Source organism: Phacochoerus africanus, chromosome 5, assembly GCF_016906955.1.
Source record: "Phacochoerus africanus isolate WHEZ1 chromosome 5, ROS_Pafr_v1, whole genome shotgun sequence".
NCBI classification, from domain to species: Eukaryota; Metazoa; Chordata; class Mammalia; order Artiodactyla; family Suidae; genus Phacochoerus; species Phacochoerus africanus.
Window position 1 is genome coordinate 111,816,864 of NC_062548.1, and position 20,975 is coordinate 111,837,838.

Below are 20,975 nucleotides of genomic sequence, written 5' to 3' on the forward strand. Positions count from 1 at the left end.
CTTCAGCTGTGGTTCGATCCCTAGCCTGAGAACTTCCATATGCTGCAAGTGCAGCCCTTAAAAAAGCAAAAAGAGAGAAAGAAGAAAAGAAAGAAGGAAGGAGGAAGGAAGGAAGAAAGGGGACGTTTTATTAGTTTATCTACCAATAATTACTACAGAGAATAACTTGGTAATGCCTTGATTTTACAAAGCTATAGGTCTTCTTTCCAAAATTGTTAAATTCTTCACTTTTTTATCCCAATCATAATCATTTTAAAAAATTCATGTTGTATAAAGAAAGTGAAAGTATCGCTATACTCCTTCCAGTGGTAGTCCTAGAATTTCTATATGGGAGAGGGTTTGGAGGAAAACCTTTTTGGAAGTCTTAAATTGAATTTTCACTGCAAGTACCAAAGCACACTGCTTTTTACTTACGTTGCATGTTTATTTTAAATAGCTACAGACCCAGATAAATCCTAACAGTTTGGAGTATCTATGTGTGTGATATATGATTATGATTCTTTTAACTTCTGCTATTAAATAGGTTAAAATTATTCTCTCATTATTTCAGTTTTACTAATTATAGTTGACCATGAACAATGCAGGGGTTATGGGCACCAATCTCCCCAACAGTTAAAGAACCACATATAACTTTGACATCCCAAAAACTTAACTACTAATAGCCTCTGTTGACCAGAAGCCTTACCAATAACATAAATATGTGTGATTAGCATAATTTTGTATGTTACATGTACACCTACTTATTTTTTATGCACCCATGAAATGCTTTTTCTTAATTTTTTCAATATTTCTAGGCTACATGGTGTGTCTGTGAATTTTTTCAAATTGCTGCAAATCTCCCAAAAAAATTTCCAAACATGTAATGACGTAATCCATGTATAAATAGATCCACTCAGTTCAAATCTGTGTTGTTCAAGAATCAACTGTAGTAGTAAAATTTAAAATAGCTAAAACTTGGAGGAGTTCACATTTTGGCTCAGCGGAAAATGAATCTGACTAGTATCCATGAGGACGCAGTCGCTCAGTGTGTTAAGGATCCAGTGTTGCCATGAGCTGTGGTGCAGATCGAAGACTCAGCTCAGATCTGGCGTTGCTGTGGCTGTGGCGTAGGTCGGTAGCTACAGCTCCAATTAGACCCCTAGCCTGGGAACCTCCATATGCCTCAGATGTGGCCTTAAAAAGACAAAGAAAAGAAAAAATAGCTAAAACTTTTGAACGAAAAAGTGAAGGTTTTCTATATCCATCTTTAAATAATATGAAAGAATATAATCATCCTGCAGACTAGCTTTAAAAACAAAAAAATAGGAGTTCCTTTCATGGCATAGCGGAAACCAATCCCACTACGAACTATCAGGTTTCAGGTTCAATCCCTGGCCTTGCTGTGAGCTGTGGGTGTAGGTCACAGATGTAGCTCAGATCCTGAGTTGCTGTGGCTGTGGTGTAGGCCTGCAGCTGTGGCTCCAACTGGACCCCAGCCTGCGAACCTTCACATGCCACAGGTGTGGCCCTAAAAAGCAAAAGACAAAAATAAAAAACAAAAAAAATACATATTTTACATACAAGAGTGGCTTGGTATCTTCAGGGTCATCATCTTCAACTTCCAAAAGCCAGCCATATCCTCTTTGTCTCAGAAATGTAGTAGCTGTTGATTCTTTCACAAAATCTCCACCAAGGTTTAACTTGACATCTGGGGATGCTATTGAACCACTGAGATCTTAGGAGAAAAGAGGACAAAACTATAAACCAAAGTAAAATGTGTGAATTCTAAAAAACATGAGCATTATTTTGAATTAAATAATTATCATTTGAAGATCTCCAAGTATGAACATGTGCTACTAGATACAATCTTTTATATAAAAATATTTTATAGTTGACAGTGCTAAAAACAAGACAACAGGCCCAAATGAAGTCACTTATGTGAAGTCTCATGTCTCACCTGATCAGTGCTAGTGAGATAATCTGCCTAGCTTCTGCCATCTCCTAAGGGAAAGAGACCTTGCTACAACTAATCCACTTTTAGGTAGTATAACTTTCTTATCCCACTTCCTTCTGTCTATGAAAATTTTTCATTCTGTACAGGCCCTCAGAGCTCCTTTCTATCTGCTAAATGGGATTTCTGCCCCAATTCATTAACCTCTGAATAAACTAATAAAATCTTTAAATTTTACTCAGTTGGATTTTGTTTTTTAACAACACTGGTGGTAGTGATGGGATCCAAAGGAAACTTCTGACAGCTCTAGGGCAATAAGAAACACAGGCATTGGTACCCACAAACTTTTGATTTTTCTCTCTTTCCACTTCCAAGATCTGTGGGTTAAGGTCCTCTTAGTACTGAGGTCCGCTCTCTTTGTATGAAGCTCTTGATCTAATTGGCTTTCCAGTCAAGGGCAAGTCAGCTTGAGCAAGGAGATGGTTCCACCTGACCAAGCCCCTAGCCCTTGGTGCAGTCTCCAGTTCCCCATTTGCCTGGAATCTCAATCTGCAATCCCTATTTGTTGGGGTCATGTATGCATTGGTGGTTCAGTGGTAGAATTCTCGCCTATTTGTTGGGTTCTGCTGGTTCAATCCTTTCCCCATTCCCAGTTCCACATTGGGAACTGCTGGTGGTTTCCATAAGACCTTCTCTTGGCCAGGTTACTGTTGGTTTCTGTTAATGTGCACATGACATAAAGGCTTTTTATTTATTTATTTTTAATTTATTTTATTTTTTGTCTTTTCTAGGGCCCCACCCGCTGCATATGGAGGTTCCCAGGCTAGGGCTCCAATTGGAGCCACAGCCGCAGGCCTACACCAGAGCCACAGCGACGCGGGATCCGAGGCTCATCTGCGACCTACACCACAGCTCACAGCAACGCCAGATCCTTAACCCACTGAGAGAGGCCAGGATCGAACCTGCAACCTCATGGTTCCTAGTCAGATTCGTAAACCACTGAGCCGTGACAGGAACTCCTGTAAAGCCTTTTTAAAATAGCAATCTCCAAAACCAAAGCCACAAATTTGGCAAGTACAAACTTAGCACTTAAAAGCTGTTAGAAAAACATGGAGTTTCCTTATTGGCTCAGTGGTTAACAAATCCAACTAGGATCCAATAGTATGTGGGTTTGATCCCTGGCCTCAATCAATGGGTAAGGATCCTGCATTGCTGTGGCTGTGGTATAGGCTGGCAGCTATAGCTCCAATTTGACCCCCAGCCTGGGAACTTCCATATGCTGCGGGTGCAGCCCTAAAAAGAAAAAAAAAAAGAGTTCACGTTGTGGCACAGGGGAAACGAATCCGACTAGTATCCATGAGGATTCGGGGTTCAATCCCTGGCCTCGCTCAGTAGGTTAAGGATGCAGCATGGCCTGTGATCTGTGTAGGTGACAGATGCAGCTTGGTTCCTGCACTGCTGTGGCTGTGGTATAGGCCAGCAGCTGCAGCTACCATTTGAACCCCAGCCTGGGAACTTCCATATGCCACAGATATGGCCCTAAAAAGAAAAAAAAAAAAAAAAAGGACAAAATTGTAGAAGGTTTGTGGGAAAGGAATCCTGGGAAATGAACTTCATGCATGGTCAGGCTAGCTAAGATTGGAATAAATTTAAGTTTAAAAAAAAATGAATTTCGGGGATTTCCCATTATGGCTCAGCGGTTAACGAACCCGACTAGCATCCATGAGGAGGTAGGTTCAATTCCTGGCCTCACTCAGTGGGTTAAGGATCTGGCATTGCTGTGAACTGTGGTGTAGGTTGCAGACAGGGCTCAGATACCAAAATGCTGTGGGTGTGGTGTAGGCCAGCGGCTATAGCTCTGAATGGGACCCCTAGCCTGGGAACCTCCATATACCTTGGGTGCAGCCCTAAAAGACAAAAAAAAAAAAAAAAAAAAAGAATTTTTATATTAAAAGTACACTCGTGGAGTTCCCTGTCATGGCTCAGTGGTCAACAAATCCGACTAGGAACCATGAGGTTGCGGGTTCGATCCCTGGCCTTACCCAGTGGGTTAAGGATCTGGCGTTGCCGTGAGCTGTGGTGTAGGTCGCAGACCTGGCTTGGATCTGACGCTGCTGTGACTGTGGCCTAGGTGGGCAGCTACAGCTCTGATTAGACCCCTAGCCTGGGAACCTCCATATGCCTCGGGAGCCGCCCTAGAAAAGGCAAAAAAACAAAAAGATTAAAAAAAAAAAAAAGTACACTCATGCAAAATTAGAATTTTGTTTTCTGTTAGAAGGATAAAGATTTGTTAGACTTTCAGTCTGCTTTTTTTTTTTTTTTTTGTCTTATCATGTCATTCCATACCTGCAGCATATGGAAGTTCCCAGGCTAGGGGTCTAATTGGAGCTGCAATTGCTAGACTACGCCCACAGCCACAGCAACTCCAGATCCAAACTATGTGGGCAACCTACACTGCAGGTTGCAGCAATGCCAGATCCTTTTTTTGCTGTTGTTGTTCTTCTTCTTAGAGTCGAACCCTCGGCATGTGGAGGTTCCCAGCTGCTAGGGGGCCAATTCAGCTGTAGCCACTGGCCTACGCTACAGCCACAGCAACGTGGGATCCGAGCCTCATCTTCTACCTACACCACAGCTCACAGCAGCAACGGATCCTTAACCCACTGAGCAAGGCCAGGGAAGGAACCTGCATCCTCGTTGTTACTAATCAGATTCATTTTCTGCTGAGCCACGACCGTAACTCCAACGCTGGATCTTTTAACCCATTGAGCAAGGCCAAGGACTGAACCCGCAAACTCATGGATACTAGTCAGATTCTTAACCTGCTGAGCCACAACAGGAACTCCTCAGGCTGCTAGCAATAACGGACTATGAAAGTTTATCCCTTCAATAATCTGCATGGATAGCAACAATTTTGAGTCCTACCGAAAGAATCTACTATGCTTCATGTTGTCTTTGAGCCTTTGATTATTTAAGAAAATCTAATCTTCTCAATATTAAAAGAACTAAGTTTTGTTCATAACTATGTAACCTTCCGTATTTAGCTTTAACATCTGACATCACTGCTTTGGTTAACCAAATTGTAAATGAAGTCTTTCTGTGAACTAATTTTGGGATTTTCCAGAGGGCCCTGGAATATCTCCAAAAATCTGTTCTCTCTCACATTATAAAAACAAAGATGTTAACTATACTGATTTGATATATTAAATGACATGGTTAAGTATTATCAAAGAAGAAGCAATACTATGGCACAACACTGTAAATCAACTATACTTTAATACAAAAAAGCAATACATTTGTATATATATGTTATTAATACGTGTTTCATTGCATTTCAGAAATTGTACAAAATTCCTAGAAATCTGATTTGTCTTGACATAATGCTACTAGTTGTAATTCCAGTTATCATCTTAAAATGCTGTCTGTCACAGAAATAATCAAATTTCCTTGTCAATTCCATTATAATGAAATCTCACCAGACCCTTAACCATGGCGATTTAAAAAAAAATTTTTTTTTAAGTCTCTTTTAGGGCCACACCTGCAGCATATATGGAGGTTCCCAGGCTACAGGCCGAATCAGAGCTATAGCTGCCAGCCTACACCACAGCAATGCCAGATCTGAGCTGTGTCTGTGACCTACACCACAGTTCATAGCAATGCTGGATCCTTAACCCACTGAGCAAGGCCAAGGATCGAACCTGCGTCCTCATGGATACTAGTCAGATTCGTTTCTGCTGAGCCACGATGGGAACTCCTATATAAATTCTTTTTAAAGCCATTACATATTATATATATAAACCATGAGACATAGTTTAATTGCTAAAAGGAAAATCATAAACAGTTTTTCCCACTTTTTCATGTATTTTTATTCATACATTCCTTCATTTAAATCACAACATATCTATGCTAAGTGCTTCATATATTAATGCTTAGTTCCGGTTAAATCTGACTAGTAACAGTTCCTTGCTATTTCAGCTAACTTTTTTCTTTACATAATTACATCATTTATCTTTAGATTTGGCAAATTAAAGATTGTGTGGAGTTTTCTTTTAGGTCAGTTCTAAAAAGCAGTGAAAATATTGTTACCCACATTATAAAATAAATAAATTCTGTTTACAGTCTGTACCAGTGCCTTAGAAGTTACAGAAAATCACAGTAGTGTATATGTTACATTTTCCGGTTAAGAAAAATTGGGAATAGTAAACGACTTGCTTGAGGTCATACAGGAATTAAGGAAAAAACACATTTGTAGGACCAGAAAATATGCACTAGTAAACAACCATCAATGTTGTTAACTAGAAGTCACAAGAGTGGAGTGGTATTTTAGAAAACTTGGCAACAGTAAAACAGAACACTCTTAACACAGACTTTCCTTCCCTAAAGATCATATAAAGAAGGGCTTGATTTGCACATTACCCTAACTTCTAGGTTAGCTTTTTAAAACTGCCATTAAAAAAAAATTGGCTTTGGAGTTCTCTTGCGGCACAGTGGCTTAAGGATCCTGTTTTGCCACTGCAGCAGCTTGGGTCACTGCTGTGGCTTGAGTTTGATCCTTGGCCTGTGAAGTTAACGGGTGTGCACCCCCCCCAGTTTTTTTTTTGTTTTTTTTTTTTTGCTTAAACTTCAAGTATTGAGTGCCTCAGTTATGAGTCACACTATGGTCTGGTTCTGACAACTCCTGCAATTAATTATAATAAAGTTTACATTCTGAAGCCAAGTCCTAGCTTAGCTACTACTAATTAATACAGCAAATCGTAAATATCTTCTGGTCTCCAGTTTCCTATTCAAAGTTCTTTGCAGGTTTAACATTACATGATTCTAAAAACCTTTAAAAAAAAAAAAAAGGGAGTTCCCATTGTGGCTTGGCAATAACAAACCCAATTAGTATCCATGAGGATGCAGGTTCAATCCCTGGCCCCGCTTAGTGGGTTAAGGACCCAGTGTTGCCTTGAGCTGTGGTGTAGGTCACAGATGTGGCTTAGATCTTCTGTTGCTATGGCTGTGGTATAGGCTGGCAGCTTCAGCTCCAATGAGACCCCTAGTCTAGGAACTTCCATACAGCCCTAAAAAGACAAAAAATGAAATAAAAAAAAAATAAAAACTTTTTTCGGCATTTGCACTGTGGCTCAGAGGGTTAAGAACTCAACACAGTGTCCACGAGGATGTGGGTTCAATCCCTGACCTCAGTCAGCGGTGGGTTAAAGATCAAGCATTGTCACAGATGCAGCTTAGATGAAGCACTGCTTTGGTCTGTGGTATAAGCCACAGCAGCAGCTCTGATTCGGCCCCTAGCCTGGGAACTTCCATATGTCACAGGTGTGGCCGTAAAAAGAAAAATAGTAACTAAAATTAAAAAGCTTTTTATAAGAGAGTTTATTCAGTTAGAGATACAATGCAAATACTGAATCTACTGTCTTCCCCTACTCAAAAGCTTAAAAATAGTTCCTATAGATGGTAACTGCCATAGAATCTTTATTAAAATTCTCTCGAAATTACTTTCTGCTTTTTCTAAATTGAAAATGAAAGAGTTGAAACTTAACTAAAATTCTACTTCCAACAGGTACAAAAAGTGCTCTTCTTGATTTAACAAGAGGAAGATTTAGATGAGGAAGTAGTTAGTACAGCAGTGACATTAAAGGTTTCAGAATTTTGAGGCAGGAAAGGACCTTAATAACTGTATCCAGGCCTCTAGAAAAGACTTCACTTAGAGTGCTTAATCTAAACCAAAAAAGGATATATACAGTGCTAAAGAGTTCTGTAATTAAAAAAAAAATTGTCTGTTTAGCATTTCATAACATGGATGTAGAACCTCAAAAAGGCACCTTTAACGTACAATTTTGTAGTATTCTCCATTCTATGCAAAATAGGAAAATATTATGGACATACAAAGAATGTCAGAAACAGCACATCACTAATTCCTCCAAGATACAGTTAGATGGGAATACAAAAAAGCAACAGAAAAGTTAAAAAAAAAAATCAGCAGCTAGCCTAACATGTGAGCAAGTTAACATGTAAAAAATAATGCTAGAGGAGTTCCCGTTGTGGCACAGTGGTTAACGATTCCAACTAGGAACCATGAGGTTGTGGGTTCGATCCCTGGCCTTGCTCAGTGGGTTAAGGATCCGGCGTTGCCGTGAGCTGTGGGGCAGGTCACAAACGCGGCTCAGATCCCACGTTGCTGTGGCTCTGGCGTAGGCCGGCGCCTACAGCTCTGATTAGACCCCTAGCCTGGGAACCTCCCTATGCCTTGGGAGCGGCCCTAGAAAAGGCAAAAGGACAATAAATAAATAAATAAATAAATAAATAATACTGGAAAACAATGAGAAAGATTCCAAATCACTCCAGAAGCACAGCTATCTTACATTAAGCCACAGTTAAGAACCAGCCAGCTTGACTGTCAACTCTAGGACAGGAAATCAGAATTATAGAAGACTAGTTTTATTTACTGATTTATTTTTCTTTTTGTGGCTGCACCTGCTGCATATGGAAGTTCCTGGGCTAGCGGTCGAACTGGAGCTGTAGCTGCCACAACCACAACACTGGATCCGAGCTGCATCTTCAAGTTACGCTGCAGCTTGAGGCAACACTGGATCCTTAACCCACTGAGCAAGGCCTGGGATTGAACCTGCATCCTCACGAAAGACTAGATCAGGTCCTTAATCCACTGAGCCATGATGGGAGCTCCTAGAAGATTAATTTAAAATAAATTTCTTTCTTACTACACCAGGTATAATATCCTTGTCATTTTCTAAGTAAACAACAAAGATAGCAATAAATATAATTGGATTTAGAAGAAAATACTATTTGAAAGAAATATCTTAAATGTTTCCACTGATGTCAGGCCTCTGAGTGAGGAAGACTATCAGTAAGTTTCAAGTTTTACTGAAAGAAACTGCAGCACAAAATATTATTTTCCCTCCCTTTCAACTTGTGTATTACTGGGTGAAGAATCCTTTCTCTGAAGCTTCTATTCAGCCTCAGAACTTCACTTTGAAGAACTCAGTCAGTACAGTACACTCAGAATGAAACTTACTGATCTGTCCCTAGACAAGGTCTAGATTTCTATGAAAGAAGAGTAATCTGCAATGAACAAGAACACTTTGTTGGTACTTGGCAACTTCTTAGATATGTAAAGACACTTTTTCTTATTTAACAAGCAACAAGAGCAAAGGCAAAGTAGGAGTTCCCATCATGGTGCAGCAGAGATGCATCTGACTAGGAACCATGATGTTGCAGGTTCCATCCCTGGCGTTGCTCAGTGGGTTAAGGATCAGGCATTGCAGTGAGCCGTGGTGTAGGTCACAGATGCTGCTTGGATCTGGTGTGGCTGTGCCTGTGGTGTCAGCCGGCAGCTACAGCTGTGATTAGATCCCTGGCCTGGGAACCTCCATATGCTCCGGATGTGGCCACAAAAAGACAAAAAAAAAAAAAAAACGAGCAAAGGCAAAGTAATTCTAGTTCATTCGGATGAAAATGAAATGAAATCTATGTGTACATTGTCATTCATATATATATACACATTTTTTACGTTGTTGCTTCTCAGGGCCGCACCTGCAGCATATAGGAGTTTCCAGGCTAGGGGTTGGATTGGAGCTGCTGCTGCCAGCCTAAGGCAAAGCCACATCAACACGGAATCTGAGCCACAACTTTGACCTACAACACAGCTCAAGGCAATGCCATATCCTTAACCCACTGAGCTAGGCTATGGATTGAACCCACATTCTCATGGATACTAGTAGGGTCTGTAACCTGCTGAGCCACAACAGGAACTCCCTCCTATTGCACATAATATTAATATCAATTAAATCTCCTGAGCCTAACATTAGAAAAATTCACAGGAAGTTGCAGAAACGTCGTACGTACCCTTCACCCAGTTTCCCCCAATGGTACCATCATCTACACTATCAAGACCAGGACACTAACATTGATACAATTGATAAGACTTGTTCAGATTTTACCAGTTTTAAGTGCACTTATTTTCCTGTGTATGTGTGTATAGTTCCACACAATTTTACATTTATCACATTCATAAAATTTATGAAAAGAAAAGATTAGAAGATCTGTGTTAAGATCTACACAATAAAACTTTTTAAAAATCAAGTAGGAGAGTTCTGGTCGTGGCACGGCGGAACGAATCTGACTAGGAACGATAAGGTTGTGGGTTCGATCCCTGGCCTCGCTCAGTGGGTCAGGGATCCCGCATTGCCGTGGGCTTGTGGTGTAGATCGCAGATATGGCTCAGACCCTAAGTTGCTGTGGCTGTGACAAAGGCCGGCAGCTGTATCTCCGATTCAACTCCTAGCCTGGGAACTTCCACATGCTGTGCGTGCGGCCCTAAAAAGAAAAAAAAAAAAAAATCAAGTAGGAAATGTTTTAAAAAGGAAAAAACTAGAAATTCCCCCTCGAGGCTAAGCAGATTAAGAACCTGACATTTGTCTCCATGAAGATGGGCATGCAATCCCTGGCCTAGCTCAGTGGGTTAGGGATCCAGTATTGCCACAAGCTATTGCATCGGTCGAAGATTTGGCTTAGATGTTGTGTTGCTGTAGCTGTGACACAGGCCTGCAGCTGCAGCTCTGATTCGTACTCTGGCCAGGGAATTTCCATATGCTGCTGTGCAGCTGTAAAAAGAAAAAAACAAAGAAAGGAAAGAAAAACTCAAGATTCCTCTATCAATACTACTAACTAGAGGTGATATTCTTTTGGGGGAAGGGGAACTTCTCACAAAGTAGGCTAAACGGCCACCTTAAAAGGTTAAGAGAAAATTATTGTTTACTCAAAAAAACATATTGATACAATAATTATTGCATTATTATGTCTATGAATTACTGGTTATAATAATTACTATAGTTGGAGATATTACCATTTTTAGATAGGAGTGTTGTAGTCTGTTTAGGCTGCTATAACAAAATACCATAGACTGGGTAGCTTAATAAACAATAGATATTTGTTTCTCACATTGTTGGAGGTTGGAAGTCTGAAGTCAGTGTGTCACAATGGTCAGGTGAGAGACCTCTTCTGGCTAAGTGACTCCTTGTGTCATCACAAGACAGAAGAGGGTAGGGAGCTCTGTAGCCTTTTTTATAAAATCACTAATCCCATTCATGAAGGCCCCATCCTTGTGACCTAAGTACCTCCCAAAGGTCCCATTGCCTAATATCATCACTGGGTATTATGATTTCAACAAATGGGAGTTCCCACTGTGGCTCAGAGCATTCAGAACCTGACTGGTATCCATAAGTACTTGGGTTTAATCCCTGGCCTCCTTCAGTGGGTTAAAGAATCTGGCATTGCCATGAGCTACAGTGTAGGTTGCAGGGCAGCTCGAATCTGGCATTGCTGTGGTGTGGGCCAGCAGCTGCAGCTCTGATTCCACCCCGAGCGTGGGAACATCCATATGTCACAGGTGTGGCCTAAAAAAGCAAAATTATTTTAAAAAAATTTTTATTATAGTTGATTTACAATGTTCTGTCAATTTCTGCTATACAATAAAGTGATCCAGTTACACATATACATGCATTCTTTTTTTCACATTATCCTCCATCATGTTCCATCACAAGGGATCATCATTCCTTGGCTATACAGCAGAATCTCATTACTCCAATTATTTTTTGAACCTAACCACTTTTATCCATTTCTACCACCAGCACCCAGCTAGTACAAACTATTATCTCCTGTCCACATAACTATAATGGTCTAGTAACTGCTCCCCCTAGTCATTCTTGTCTCCCACCAATCCCATTCTCAACTAAAGTTAAGAGAATCTTTTATTTTTTTAAGGCCACACATGTGGCATATAAAAGTTGCCAGGCTAGGAGTTCCCATCATGGCGCAGTAGAAATGAATCTGACTAGTAACCATGAGGTTGCAGGCTCAATCCCTGGCCTCACTCAGTGGGTTAAAGATCCAGCATTGCCATGAGCTGTGGTGTAGGTTGCAGACCCGGCTCTGATCCTGCACTGCAGTGGCTGTAGCATAGGCTGACAGCTGTAGCTCCAATTAGACCCCTAGACTGAGAACCTCCATATGCTGTGAGTGCCACCCTAAAAAGGCAAAAAAAAAAAAAAAAAGAATCGGAGTTGCAGCTGCCAGCCTACACCACAGCCACAGCATTGCCAGATCTGACCCATGTCTGTGACTTACACCACAGCTCACTACAACACCAGATAAAGACATGAGATATTTCAAGGAATTTAAAATCCAACTGAGAGTATATCCAAACATGGAATATTATTCATCCAGAAAAGGAATGAGTTACTGATTCATGCAGTAACATGAATGAACCTTGAAAAGCATTATGCTGAGTAAAAGAAGCCAGACACAAAAGGTCACATATTATATTACCCCATTTACATGAAATGTCCAGAATAGGCAAATCTATAGAGATGGAAAGTAGGTCAGTGGTGCAGAGGTGGAGGCAGGGAGAGAATGGAGAGTGAATGAAAATGAGTACAGGGTTTCTTTTTGGAGTACTAAAAATGTTCTGGGATTATACAGTAGTAAAGGCTGCACAACTCTGTGAAGAAACTAAAACCCACTAAACTGTACTCTTCAAAAGAGTGAAGTTTATGGTATGTGAATCATATGTCAATTTTAAAGCCAAAGGTTTATTTATGAAAGCGCAGAGTTCATCGCCAAAAGTTGTGGAAGATACTGGGGATAAACTGTTAAGAGAGTTAAGCATCAGGTTAAAAAAAAAAGTGTGTTTTTGTCTTTTTTTTTTTGTCTTTGGTCCTTTTAGGGCCGCTCCCTCGGCATATGGAGGCTGCAAGGCTACAGGTCTAATTGGAGCTGTTGCTGCCAGCCTCCTCCAGAGCCACAGCAGCACCAGATCTGAGCCAAGTTTGGGACCTATACCACAGCTCACAGCAATGCCAGATCCTTAACCCACAGAGCAAGGCCAGGGATCAAAACCGTAACCTCATGGTTCCTAGTCGAATTCATTTCCGCTGTGCCAAGACAGGAACCAAGACAGGAACTCCTGTTTTTGTCTTTTCAGGACCACACCCACAGCATATGGAAGTTCCCAGGCTAGGGGTCAAATCCGAGATGTAGGAGTTTCTGCTGTGGTGCAGCGGAAACGAATCCAACTAAGAACCAGGAGGTTGCGGGTTAGATCCCTGGCCTCAGTGGGTTAAGGATCCTGCTTTGCTGTGAACTGTGGTGCAGGTTGCAGACGCGGCTCGGATCTGGAGTTGCTGTGGCTGTAGCGTAGGTCTGCAGCTGTAGCTCCAATTCGACCCCTAGCCTGGGAATCACCATATGCCTTAAGTGCAGCCCTAAAAAGGCCAAAAAAAAAAAAAAAAAGAAAAAGAAAAAAGAATCAGAGTTGCAGCTGCCAGCTTACACCACAGCCACAGCAATGCCAGATCTGAGCCATGTCTGTGACTTACACCACAGCTCACTACAACACCAGATCTTAATCCACTGAATGGGGCCAGGGATCAAACCCACGTCCCAGTGGATACTATTAGGGTTTGTTACTGCTGAAGCACAATGGGAACTCCAAGAAAAAGAAAAGTTTAAACTTGTCTTTTATCTTATAGGCAAGTGCTTCTTTTTCTGGCCATGCCCACAACTTGTAGAAGTTCCAGGGCCAAGGATCAAACGTGCATCACAGCAGGGACAATACCAGATCCCCGACCACCAGGCCTCTAGGTAACTTCCAGGCTAGTGGTAATGCATATTCTGTGGAATCTAGATCTGATAAGATGCCCTCCATTAAAAGCTTTTGATATTTACTAAGTTTGGAAAACTCCTGCATACCATAACCTCTGCTTGGAATTTCAGAACTAATATTGGCATATTACAGGCTCAGGGAATTCTATAATTAGGGAAACTGGTTTAACCTAGCTTTACACATTATTTACCAAATTTTTGTTGTCATGGAATTTTTTCCCTTTGGGAAACACTGCTGAAGATACTTCTGCAGATGAGAGGAAACAAGTGAGGTTCCAGCAGAATGGCAGGAACTGCTGGATGCCAAGGAAATGGGAATTAACAGTTAACCTGTAAAATAAGGGAAAAAATGAAGAAGAAGACTTAATCAAAAACTCTGTCAATTAGGAGAGGACCTGTGAGTGATGACAGGGATAGAAGAAGCAGAGGAGAAATAAAAAATGTGTAGAGAGAGAAACAAAGGTTCCAAAAGAGGCAAGAAGATATGGGAAAACAACACTAGTAGAGGCTTATCCTAGGAAAGGAAGAGAGTTTCCTTTAAGATTTGGAATAAGGATGAATATTTCAATATAAATACAAAGATATTTAAAGGCAGAAAAATATGAGAATTGGAAAATATGAGTGGCTTAGATCTTTCTCGAATCGTAGTCTATTCATGCCTTTTCCAACTACTTTTTGGATTTCTGTTGAATTACTGTTGGTTTCAGTTCCAGCAGCACAACACCCTTATCTTAATCAAAAAGTATCATGTAGTCATCAGACATTTACTAAGCTCTTGCTATGTACCAAACTCTGTGGTAGGCAGTGGGTGTGATACTGTTAGATAGTACAGCATAGCTTCTAACCCCAAGGAGCTCATTGTCTAAATCAGCAATGTTTTAAGTCTGCGAAGATTGAGAAGCATCAAATACTGGGACTGCCTCCACCAATTATTGCTTTTGCATGATGCTTAAATGAATGCTCTTCCCTCTTTTCAATCTGAAGAACTACTTTTCCTTCAAAACATTCCTTGTCTGTCTCTGAAGACTTCCTTGATTGCTTCTGGCAGTTAACCACTTCTTCATTTGAATTACACTTTTTTTTGGTCTTTTTGTCTTTTTTAGGGCTGAACCCGAGGCATATGGAGGCTCCCAGGCTACAGATCCAATGGAATCTGTGGCCGCCAGCCTATGCCACAGCCACAGCCACGCATGATTTGAGCCACATCTGCAACCTACACCACAGCTCAGGGCAACACCGGATCCTTAACCCAATGAATGAGGCCAGGGATTGAACCCGAGTTCTCACGGACGCTAGTCAGGTTCGTTAACTGCTGAGCCACTACGGGAACTCCCAAATCATACTTTTTAATGGCATTTATTATGTATAATGAATTTTTTTAAATCCCCTTATTAGGTCATTTCCCTTGCACATGAAGGTACACCCTCCATCCTACATGTACAAAACATTATTTATCCTTCAAAATTTAACAACATACTACTTTATTAAACTGTCGCTGATCTTCTAGCTATAAAAATTTTTCTTCTCTTCTTGGCAGGTCTTTCAGAATATTCTACATCAATTCTTTTCAAGCTTTAATGTTCATGTAAATCACCGAAAGATGATCTTATTAAAGTCTAAATTATGATTAAGGCAGACTCTGCATTACTAGCACCCAGTAATGCCAACGCTGCTGGTTTGTGGACATAAACCAAGCAAAAAATTACTTATTGTGATACACCCACAGCACATGGAGGTTCCCAGGCTAGAGGTCCAAATGGAGCTACAGCTGCTGGCCTACACCACAGCCACAGCCACACGGGATCCAAGCTGAGTCTTCAACCTACACCACAGCTCATGGCAATGCTTGATCCTTAACCCACTGAGCAAGGCCAGGGATCGAACCTACTTCTTCATGAATACCAGTTGGCTTCATTAACCACCAAGCACAACGGGAACTCCAAGAAAGCAGAAATCTTGGTACAACCACTATGGAAAACAGAATGGAGGTTCCTCAGAAAAATAAACATAGAACTACCATATGATGCAGCCATCCCACTCCTGAGCATCTATCCAAAGAAAATCATAATTCAAAAAGATACATGCACCCCAATGTTCGCTGCAGCACATTTACAACAGCCAGATATGGAAGCAACCTATATGTCCATGGAGAGAGGAATGGGTAAAGAAGAGGTGGTACATATATACAAGGGACTATTATTCAACCATAGAAAAGAATGAAATAATGCCATCCACAGAAACATGGATGGACCTAGAGATTATCATACTAAGTAAAGTTAGACAGAAAAAGACAAATATCCCATGATATCACTTATACGTGGAATCTAAAAAAAAAGGCTACAAATGAATTTATTTGCAGAATAGAAACAGACTCACAGACTTTGAAAACAAACTTATGGTTACCAAAAGGGACAGGTGAAGGAGGTTGGGATGGACTAGGGGCTTGGACTGGCATATGCACACTGGGTACATGGAATGGTTGGCCAACCAGGACCTGCTGTGTAGTACAGAGAACTCTACCCAATAATCTGTGATAATCTACATGGGAAAAGAATCTGAAAGAGAATAGATATATGTACATGTAAAAACTGAATCACTCTGTTGTACAGCAGAAATTATCACAATGTTGTAAATTAAGTAAATTTCAATAAAACTTTTAAAAATTAAAAAAAAAAAAAAAGACAAGTTCCAGAACTTGTTCCAGGCGCTCCCGTCCTGACTCAGCAGAAACAAATCTGACTAGTATCCATGAGGACGAAGGTTCGATCCCTGGCCTCACTCAGTGGGTTAAGGATCCAACATTACCATGAGCTGTGTTGTAGACTGCAGACGCAGCTCAGATCTGGAGATGCTATGGCATAGGCCAGCAGCTATAGCTCCGATTTCACACCTAGCCTGGGAACTTCCATAAGCCACAGGTGTGGCAAAAAAAGGGAGAAAGAGAGAAAGAGAGAAAGAGAGAAAGAGAGAGAGAGAGAGAGAGAGAGAGAGAGAGAGAGAGAGGGAGAGGGAGAGAGAGAGAGAAAGAAAGAAAGAAAGAAAGAAAAGAAGAAATCTGGGGAGACAGAACACTAACTCTTAATTCCAGATCCCTCATGTGGAGGTCACTGGACTTTTCCAAATCTAAATTTCACTATAAAGTACAGAAATAATAAAGCTCAACAGGATTCTTATAAAGACCAAACAAGTCATTTGCTTAAACTACTGTGTAAATTTAAACTGTATTATGTGGTAAACATAAATGTATTATTATACACATACCTATATATCCTTGTCTGTATATCTCTGGATATACAGGTAGTCTATACACCATTAGAGGCTATATAGAGAAGTTTGAATAAATCTTATGGATTTTACTTATTTCAGGTTTCTTGGTTTGGTGTATGGAGTCTATGTTATATTGTTGTCTGATTTCTCAGGTATATTTAAAAAAGAGGAGTTCCTGTCATGGCTCAGGGGAAACGAATCTGACTAGTATCCATGAGGATGTATGTTCAATCCCTGGCCTCACTCAGTGGCTTAAGGATCCAGCATTGCCGTGAGCTGTGGTGTAGGTCACAGACACAGCTCGGATCTGGTGTTGCTGTGGCTGTGGTGTAGGCTGGTGGCTACAGCTCAGATTCAACTCCTAACCTGGGAACCTCCATATGCCACAGGTGTGGCCTTAAAAAGACAAAAATAAAAATAAAAAAATAAGAAAGAGAATCCTGGAGGAAGGAAGAATATGAAAAATATAAACACAGACACGTAAGTGTGAACAAACATCAGGTGCTGATACTTAATGACAATTTTTTCCTAAAATCTGGAAAATTAAGGTTCTCCCCAAGAACTATGATACCAAATGTAGATGAAACAAATTAAAATATTTTGCGTTGTTATAGTTCACCAAATTTCCATATTACGGTAAAGGTATCAGCTATGTTCTCCACGGTAAAATTTTTACTTTACTATTTTTTGTTTGTTTGTTTGTTTGTTTGTTTCAGGGCCATGCCTGTGGCTTATGGAAGTTCCCAGGCTAGGGGTAAAATCAGAGCTGCAGCTGCTAGCCTACACCACAGCCGCAACTCGGAGTCCGATCTGCGATCTACACCACAGCTCAAGGCAACGCCAGACCCTTACCCCACTGGGTGAGGCTAGGGATGGAACCTGAATCCTCATGGATACTAGACAGGTTCATTAGCACTGAGCCACAATGGGAACTCCTATTCTACATTTTAAAGTATAACCAAAACTACAGTATGATTTTCTTTCAACAATGCCATTCAAAAAAGCAAAACAAGGAAAGAAAAGACAGAAAAAAGGCAAAGTAAGCGATGCACTAGGAAAAGATTCTTCAGGAAACACACCCTTCTCTAGAATTAAATTTCTATAGCTAAGTCTAATTTATCTTTTCATACTGAGCAATACCTCTGGTCACTGGAAAATTAACTGGTGTACAAAGTCTAACAAAAGCAACATTTGAAAACGACTACCAGAGACAGATTTCGGTTTCAAAGAGTCTGGCAAGGACAGAGAAAGGGAGGAAAATAAATTCTCCCATGCTGTAGAAAAATCTCTCCAAAACAATATAGAAGGAAATCTGTAGAAGCTACTGGGAACACCTAGCTGGATTACAATTAAGTTTCAAATATATCTTGGTCTACTTCTCCGAATACTGAGGTCAAACACCACACAACAGGAGGAAAACTGGGACATGGGCAAGATATCGTATTCCACAAAAACCATGAACTCCTCGAGGTAAGTTAATGTTTGCAGCGTCGAATCTAGTCCCAGCAAAAAGTTATCTACTGATACGGAGCAGCACAGTTCTCCTTCCACGTTCTCAGCCTTTGACGCCTACCTCGGCCAATCTAACCATCCCTTTTCTGAATAAAACCAAGTCATTTTAGAATTAAAATCCTGGGATCATGTGAGTCCACTTGAGGTGGGTAAGCCCGCCAGAAAACCCTGCCACCAGAAAGCGTGGAGAAAGCGAGAAGCTTACCAAGTCACTCGGAAAGCTCCTCACAGCTCTCCCTCCGCCACTCGGAAGGCCCGGGAGGCGCCCAGGACTGGAGTCACCCACGGGTCAGCTTCCTGCCCGTCCCCACCCTGCCACAACCGCCTCGGCACCAGAAAGACCCCCCCGCGGCCGGCCCGGCGTCCCCCGAGGTGATGGGCCTTCCTGAGGCTCAGTCTCACCTTCTGCGTCTGCTGAGGTGACAAAGGTGAAGTCCCCGTTAGAGGGGGAATAGGCCGGGGGCGGGCCGGGTGGCTGCATCGCGCGGCCCCTCGGAGCCCGCGGCGGGGGAGGAGGCTGCAGTTGGGCCCAAGCCCCAAGGCAGCCGCGGAGCCGATTTGCACGCGCGCCTACAGTGCGGCCCGAGAGCCGGGAAGTGCTGCCTAGGAGCGAGGCCGGAGAAAACCGCTGCGGGCCGCGGGGCTGCCCCGAGAGTCCCCCACCAAAGTCCTCTGGGTGGCGACAGCCCAAACACCACGACGCCGGCGTCCTGACAGGACCATAACAGTGACAGCGCCGCTGGGATTGGTTCTTTGTAATGTGCTCTCCCATTGGCTACCGGGGAAAGGTTCTGATTGGCTCTCCGTGTTGTTGATTCCGGAAGGTTACTCAGGACAGGAAGCTCACTTATAAAGAGTGCAAAACTCAGGCTTCTCACTGTCTAAGCCTCATCCCTTCGGGCATTTATTTCTTTCCTCCGCTTTGTTAACTGGGCGAGTCAAGGAATGTCAGAACTAGGCATGTTTTAAACTGGACAGCCACATGGAAAAGAATGAAATTAGAATATGCCTAACACCATACACAAAAATAAACTCAAAGTGGACTCAAAACCTAGATATAAGACCAGACACTATAAAACTCTTAGAGGAAAACATAGGCCAAACACTCTCTGATATAAACGACAGCAATATCTTCTCAGATCCACCTCAGAGTATTGACAATAAAAACAAAAATAAACAAATAGGACCTAATCAAACTTCAAAGTTTCTGCACAGCAAAGGAAACCCTAAACAAAACAAAAAGACAACCCACAGAATGGGAGAAAATCTTTGCAAGTGAATGGACTGACAAGGGATTAATCTCCAAAATTTATAAACACCTTCTGCAGCTCCATACCAAAAAAACAATCAACCCCATCAAAAAATGGGCAGAAGGAGTTCCCGTCGTGGCGCAGTGGTTAACGAATCTGACTAGGAACCATGAGGTTGCGAGTTTGCTCCCTGCCTTTGCTCAGTGGGTTAACGATCTGGCGTTGCCGTGAGCTGTGGTGTAGGTTGCAGACGCGGCTCGGATCCCGCGTTGCTGTGGCTCTGGCGTAGGCCAGCGGCTGCAGCTCCGATTAGACCCCTAGCCTGGGAACCTCCATATGCCCTGGGAGCGGCCCAAAGAAATAGCAAAAAGACAAAAAAAAAAAAATGGGCAGAAGATCTAAATAGACAGTTCTCCAGAGAAGACATACAGATGGCCAAAAAACACATGAAAAGATGTGTTTTTCAACAGCACTCATTCTTAGAGAAATGCAAATCAAAACCACTCTCAGGTACCACCTTACACCACCCAGAATGGCCGTCATCCAAAAGTCTACAAACAATAAGTACTGGAGAGGGTGTGGAGAAAAAGGAACCCTAGTACACTGTTGGTGGGATTGTAAATGGGTGCAACCACTGTGGAAAGCAGTATGGAGACTCCTCAGAAAACTGAAAATAAAACTACCATTTGATCCAGCAATCCCACCCCTGGGCATCTATCCAGAGAAAACCACGACTCACAAAGACACATGTACTCCAATGTTCATTGCAGCACTATTTACAATAGCCAAGACATGGAAACAACCTAAGTGTCCATCAACAGAGGAGTGGATCCAGAAGATGTGGTACATATACACAATGGAATATTACTCAGCCATCAAAAAGAACGAAATACCAGCATTTTTAGCAACATGGATGGACCTAGAAACTATCATGCTAAGTGAAGTCAGCCATACAATGAGATACCAACATCAAGTGCTTTCACTGACATGTGGAATCTGAAAAAAGGACAGACGGAACTTCTTTGCAGAACAGATGCTGACTCAGAGACATTGAAAAACTTATGGTCTCAGGAGGAGACAGTTTGAGGGGTGGGGGGATATGCTTGGGCTGTGGGATGGAAATCATGTGAAATCAGATTGTTATGATCATTATACAGCTACAGATGTGATAAATTTGAGTAATAAAAAAAAAAAGAACTAGGCATGTTTTTAGAGGTATAGCCCTGGCCTTGGATCCCAAGATTGGTTTCCCTTAGTCATTAATTAATTGTATAGGATTTTTTTTTGCAGCCGGGGGGGGGGGGGGGGGGGAGTCTTTTTAGGGCCCAACTGAGCATATC

At 41.7% G+C, this 20,975-nt stretch overlaps 1 protein-coding gene across 1 annotated transcript in view; it reads right to left on the bottom strand.

Moving 5' to 3' along the window:
* The window catches only part of YIPF4 (Yip1 domain family member 4), a 34,859-nt gene extending 15,737 nt beyond the window's left edge, over positions 1-19,122 (bottom strand). The window contains exons 1-2 of the mRNA XM_047782328.1: positions 18,788-19,122; positions 1,561-1,714 (exon numbers count right to left, since the gene is read on the bottom strand). Of these exons, the coding sequence (XP_047638284.1) occupies positions 1,561-1,714; positions 18,788-18,866 (233 nt within the window). The 5' untranslated portion in view covers positions 18,867-19,122. The remainder of the gene's footprint in view (positions 1-1,560; positions 1,715-18,787) is intronic.
* Positions 19,123-20,975: the final 1,853 nt, after the last annotated feature.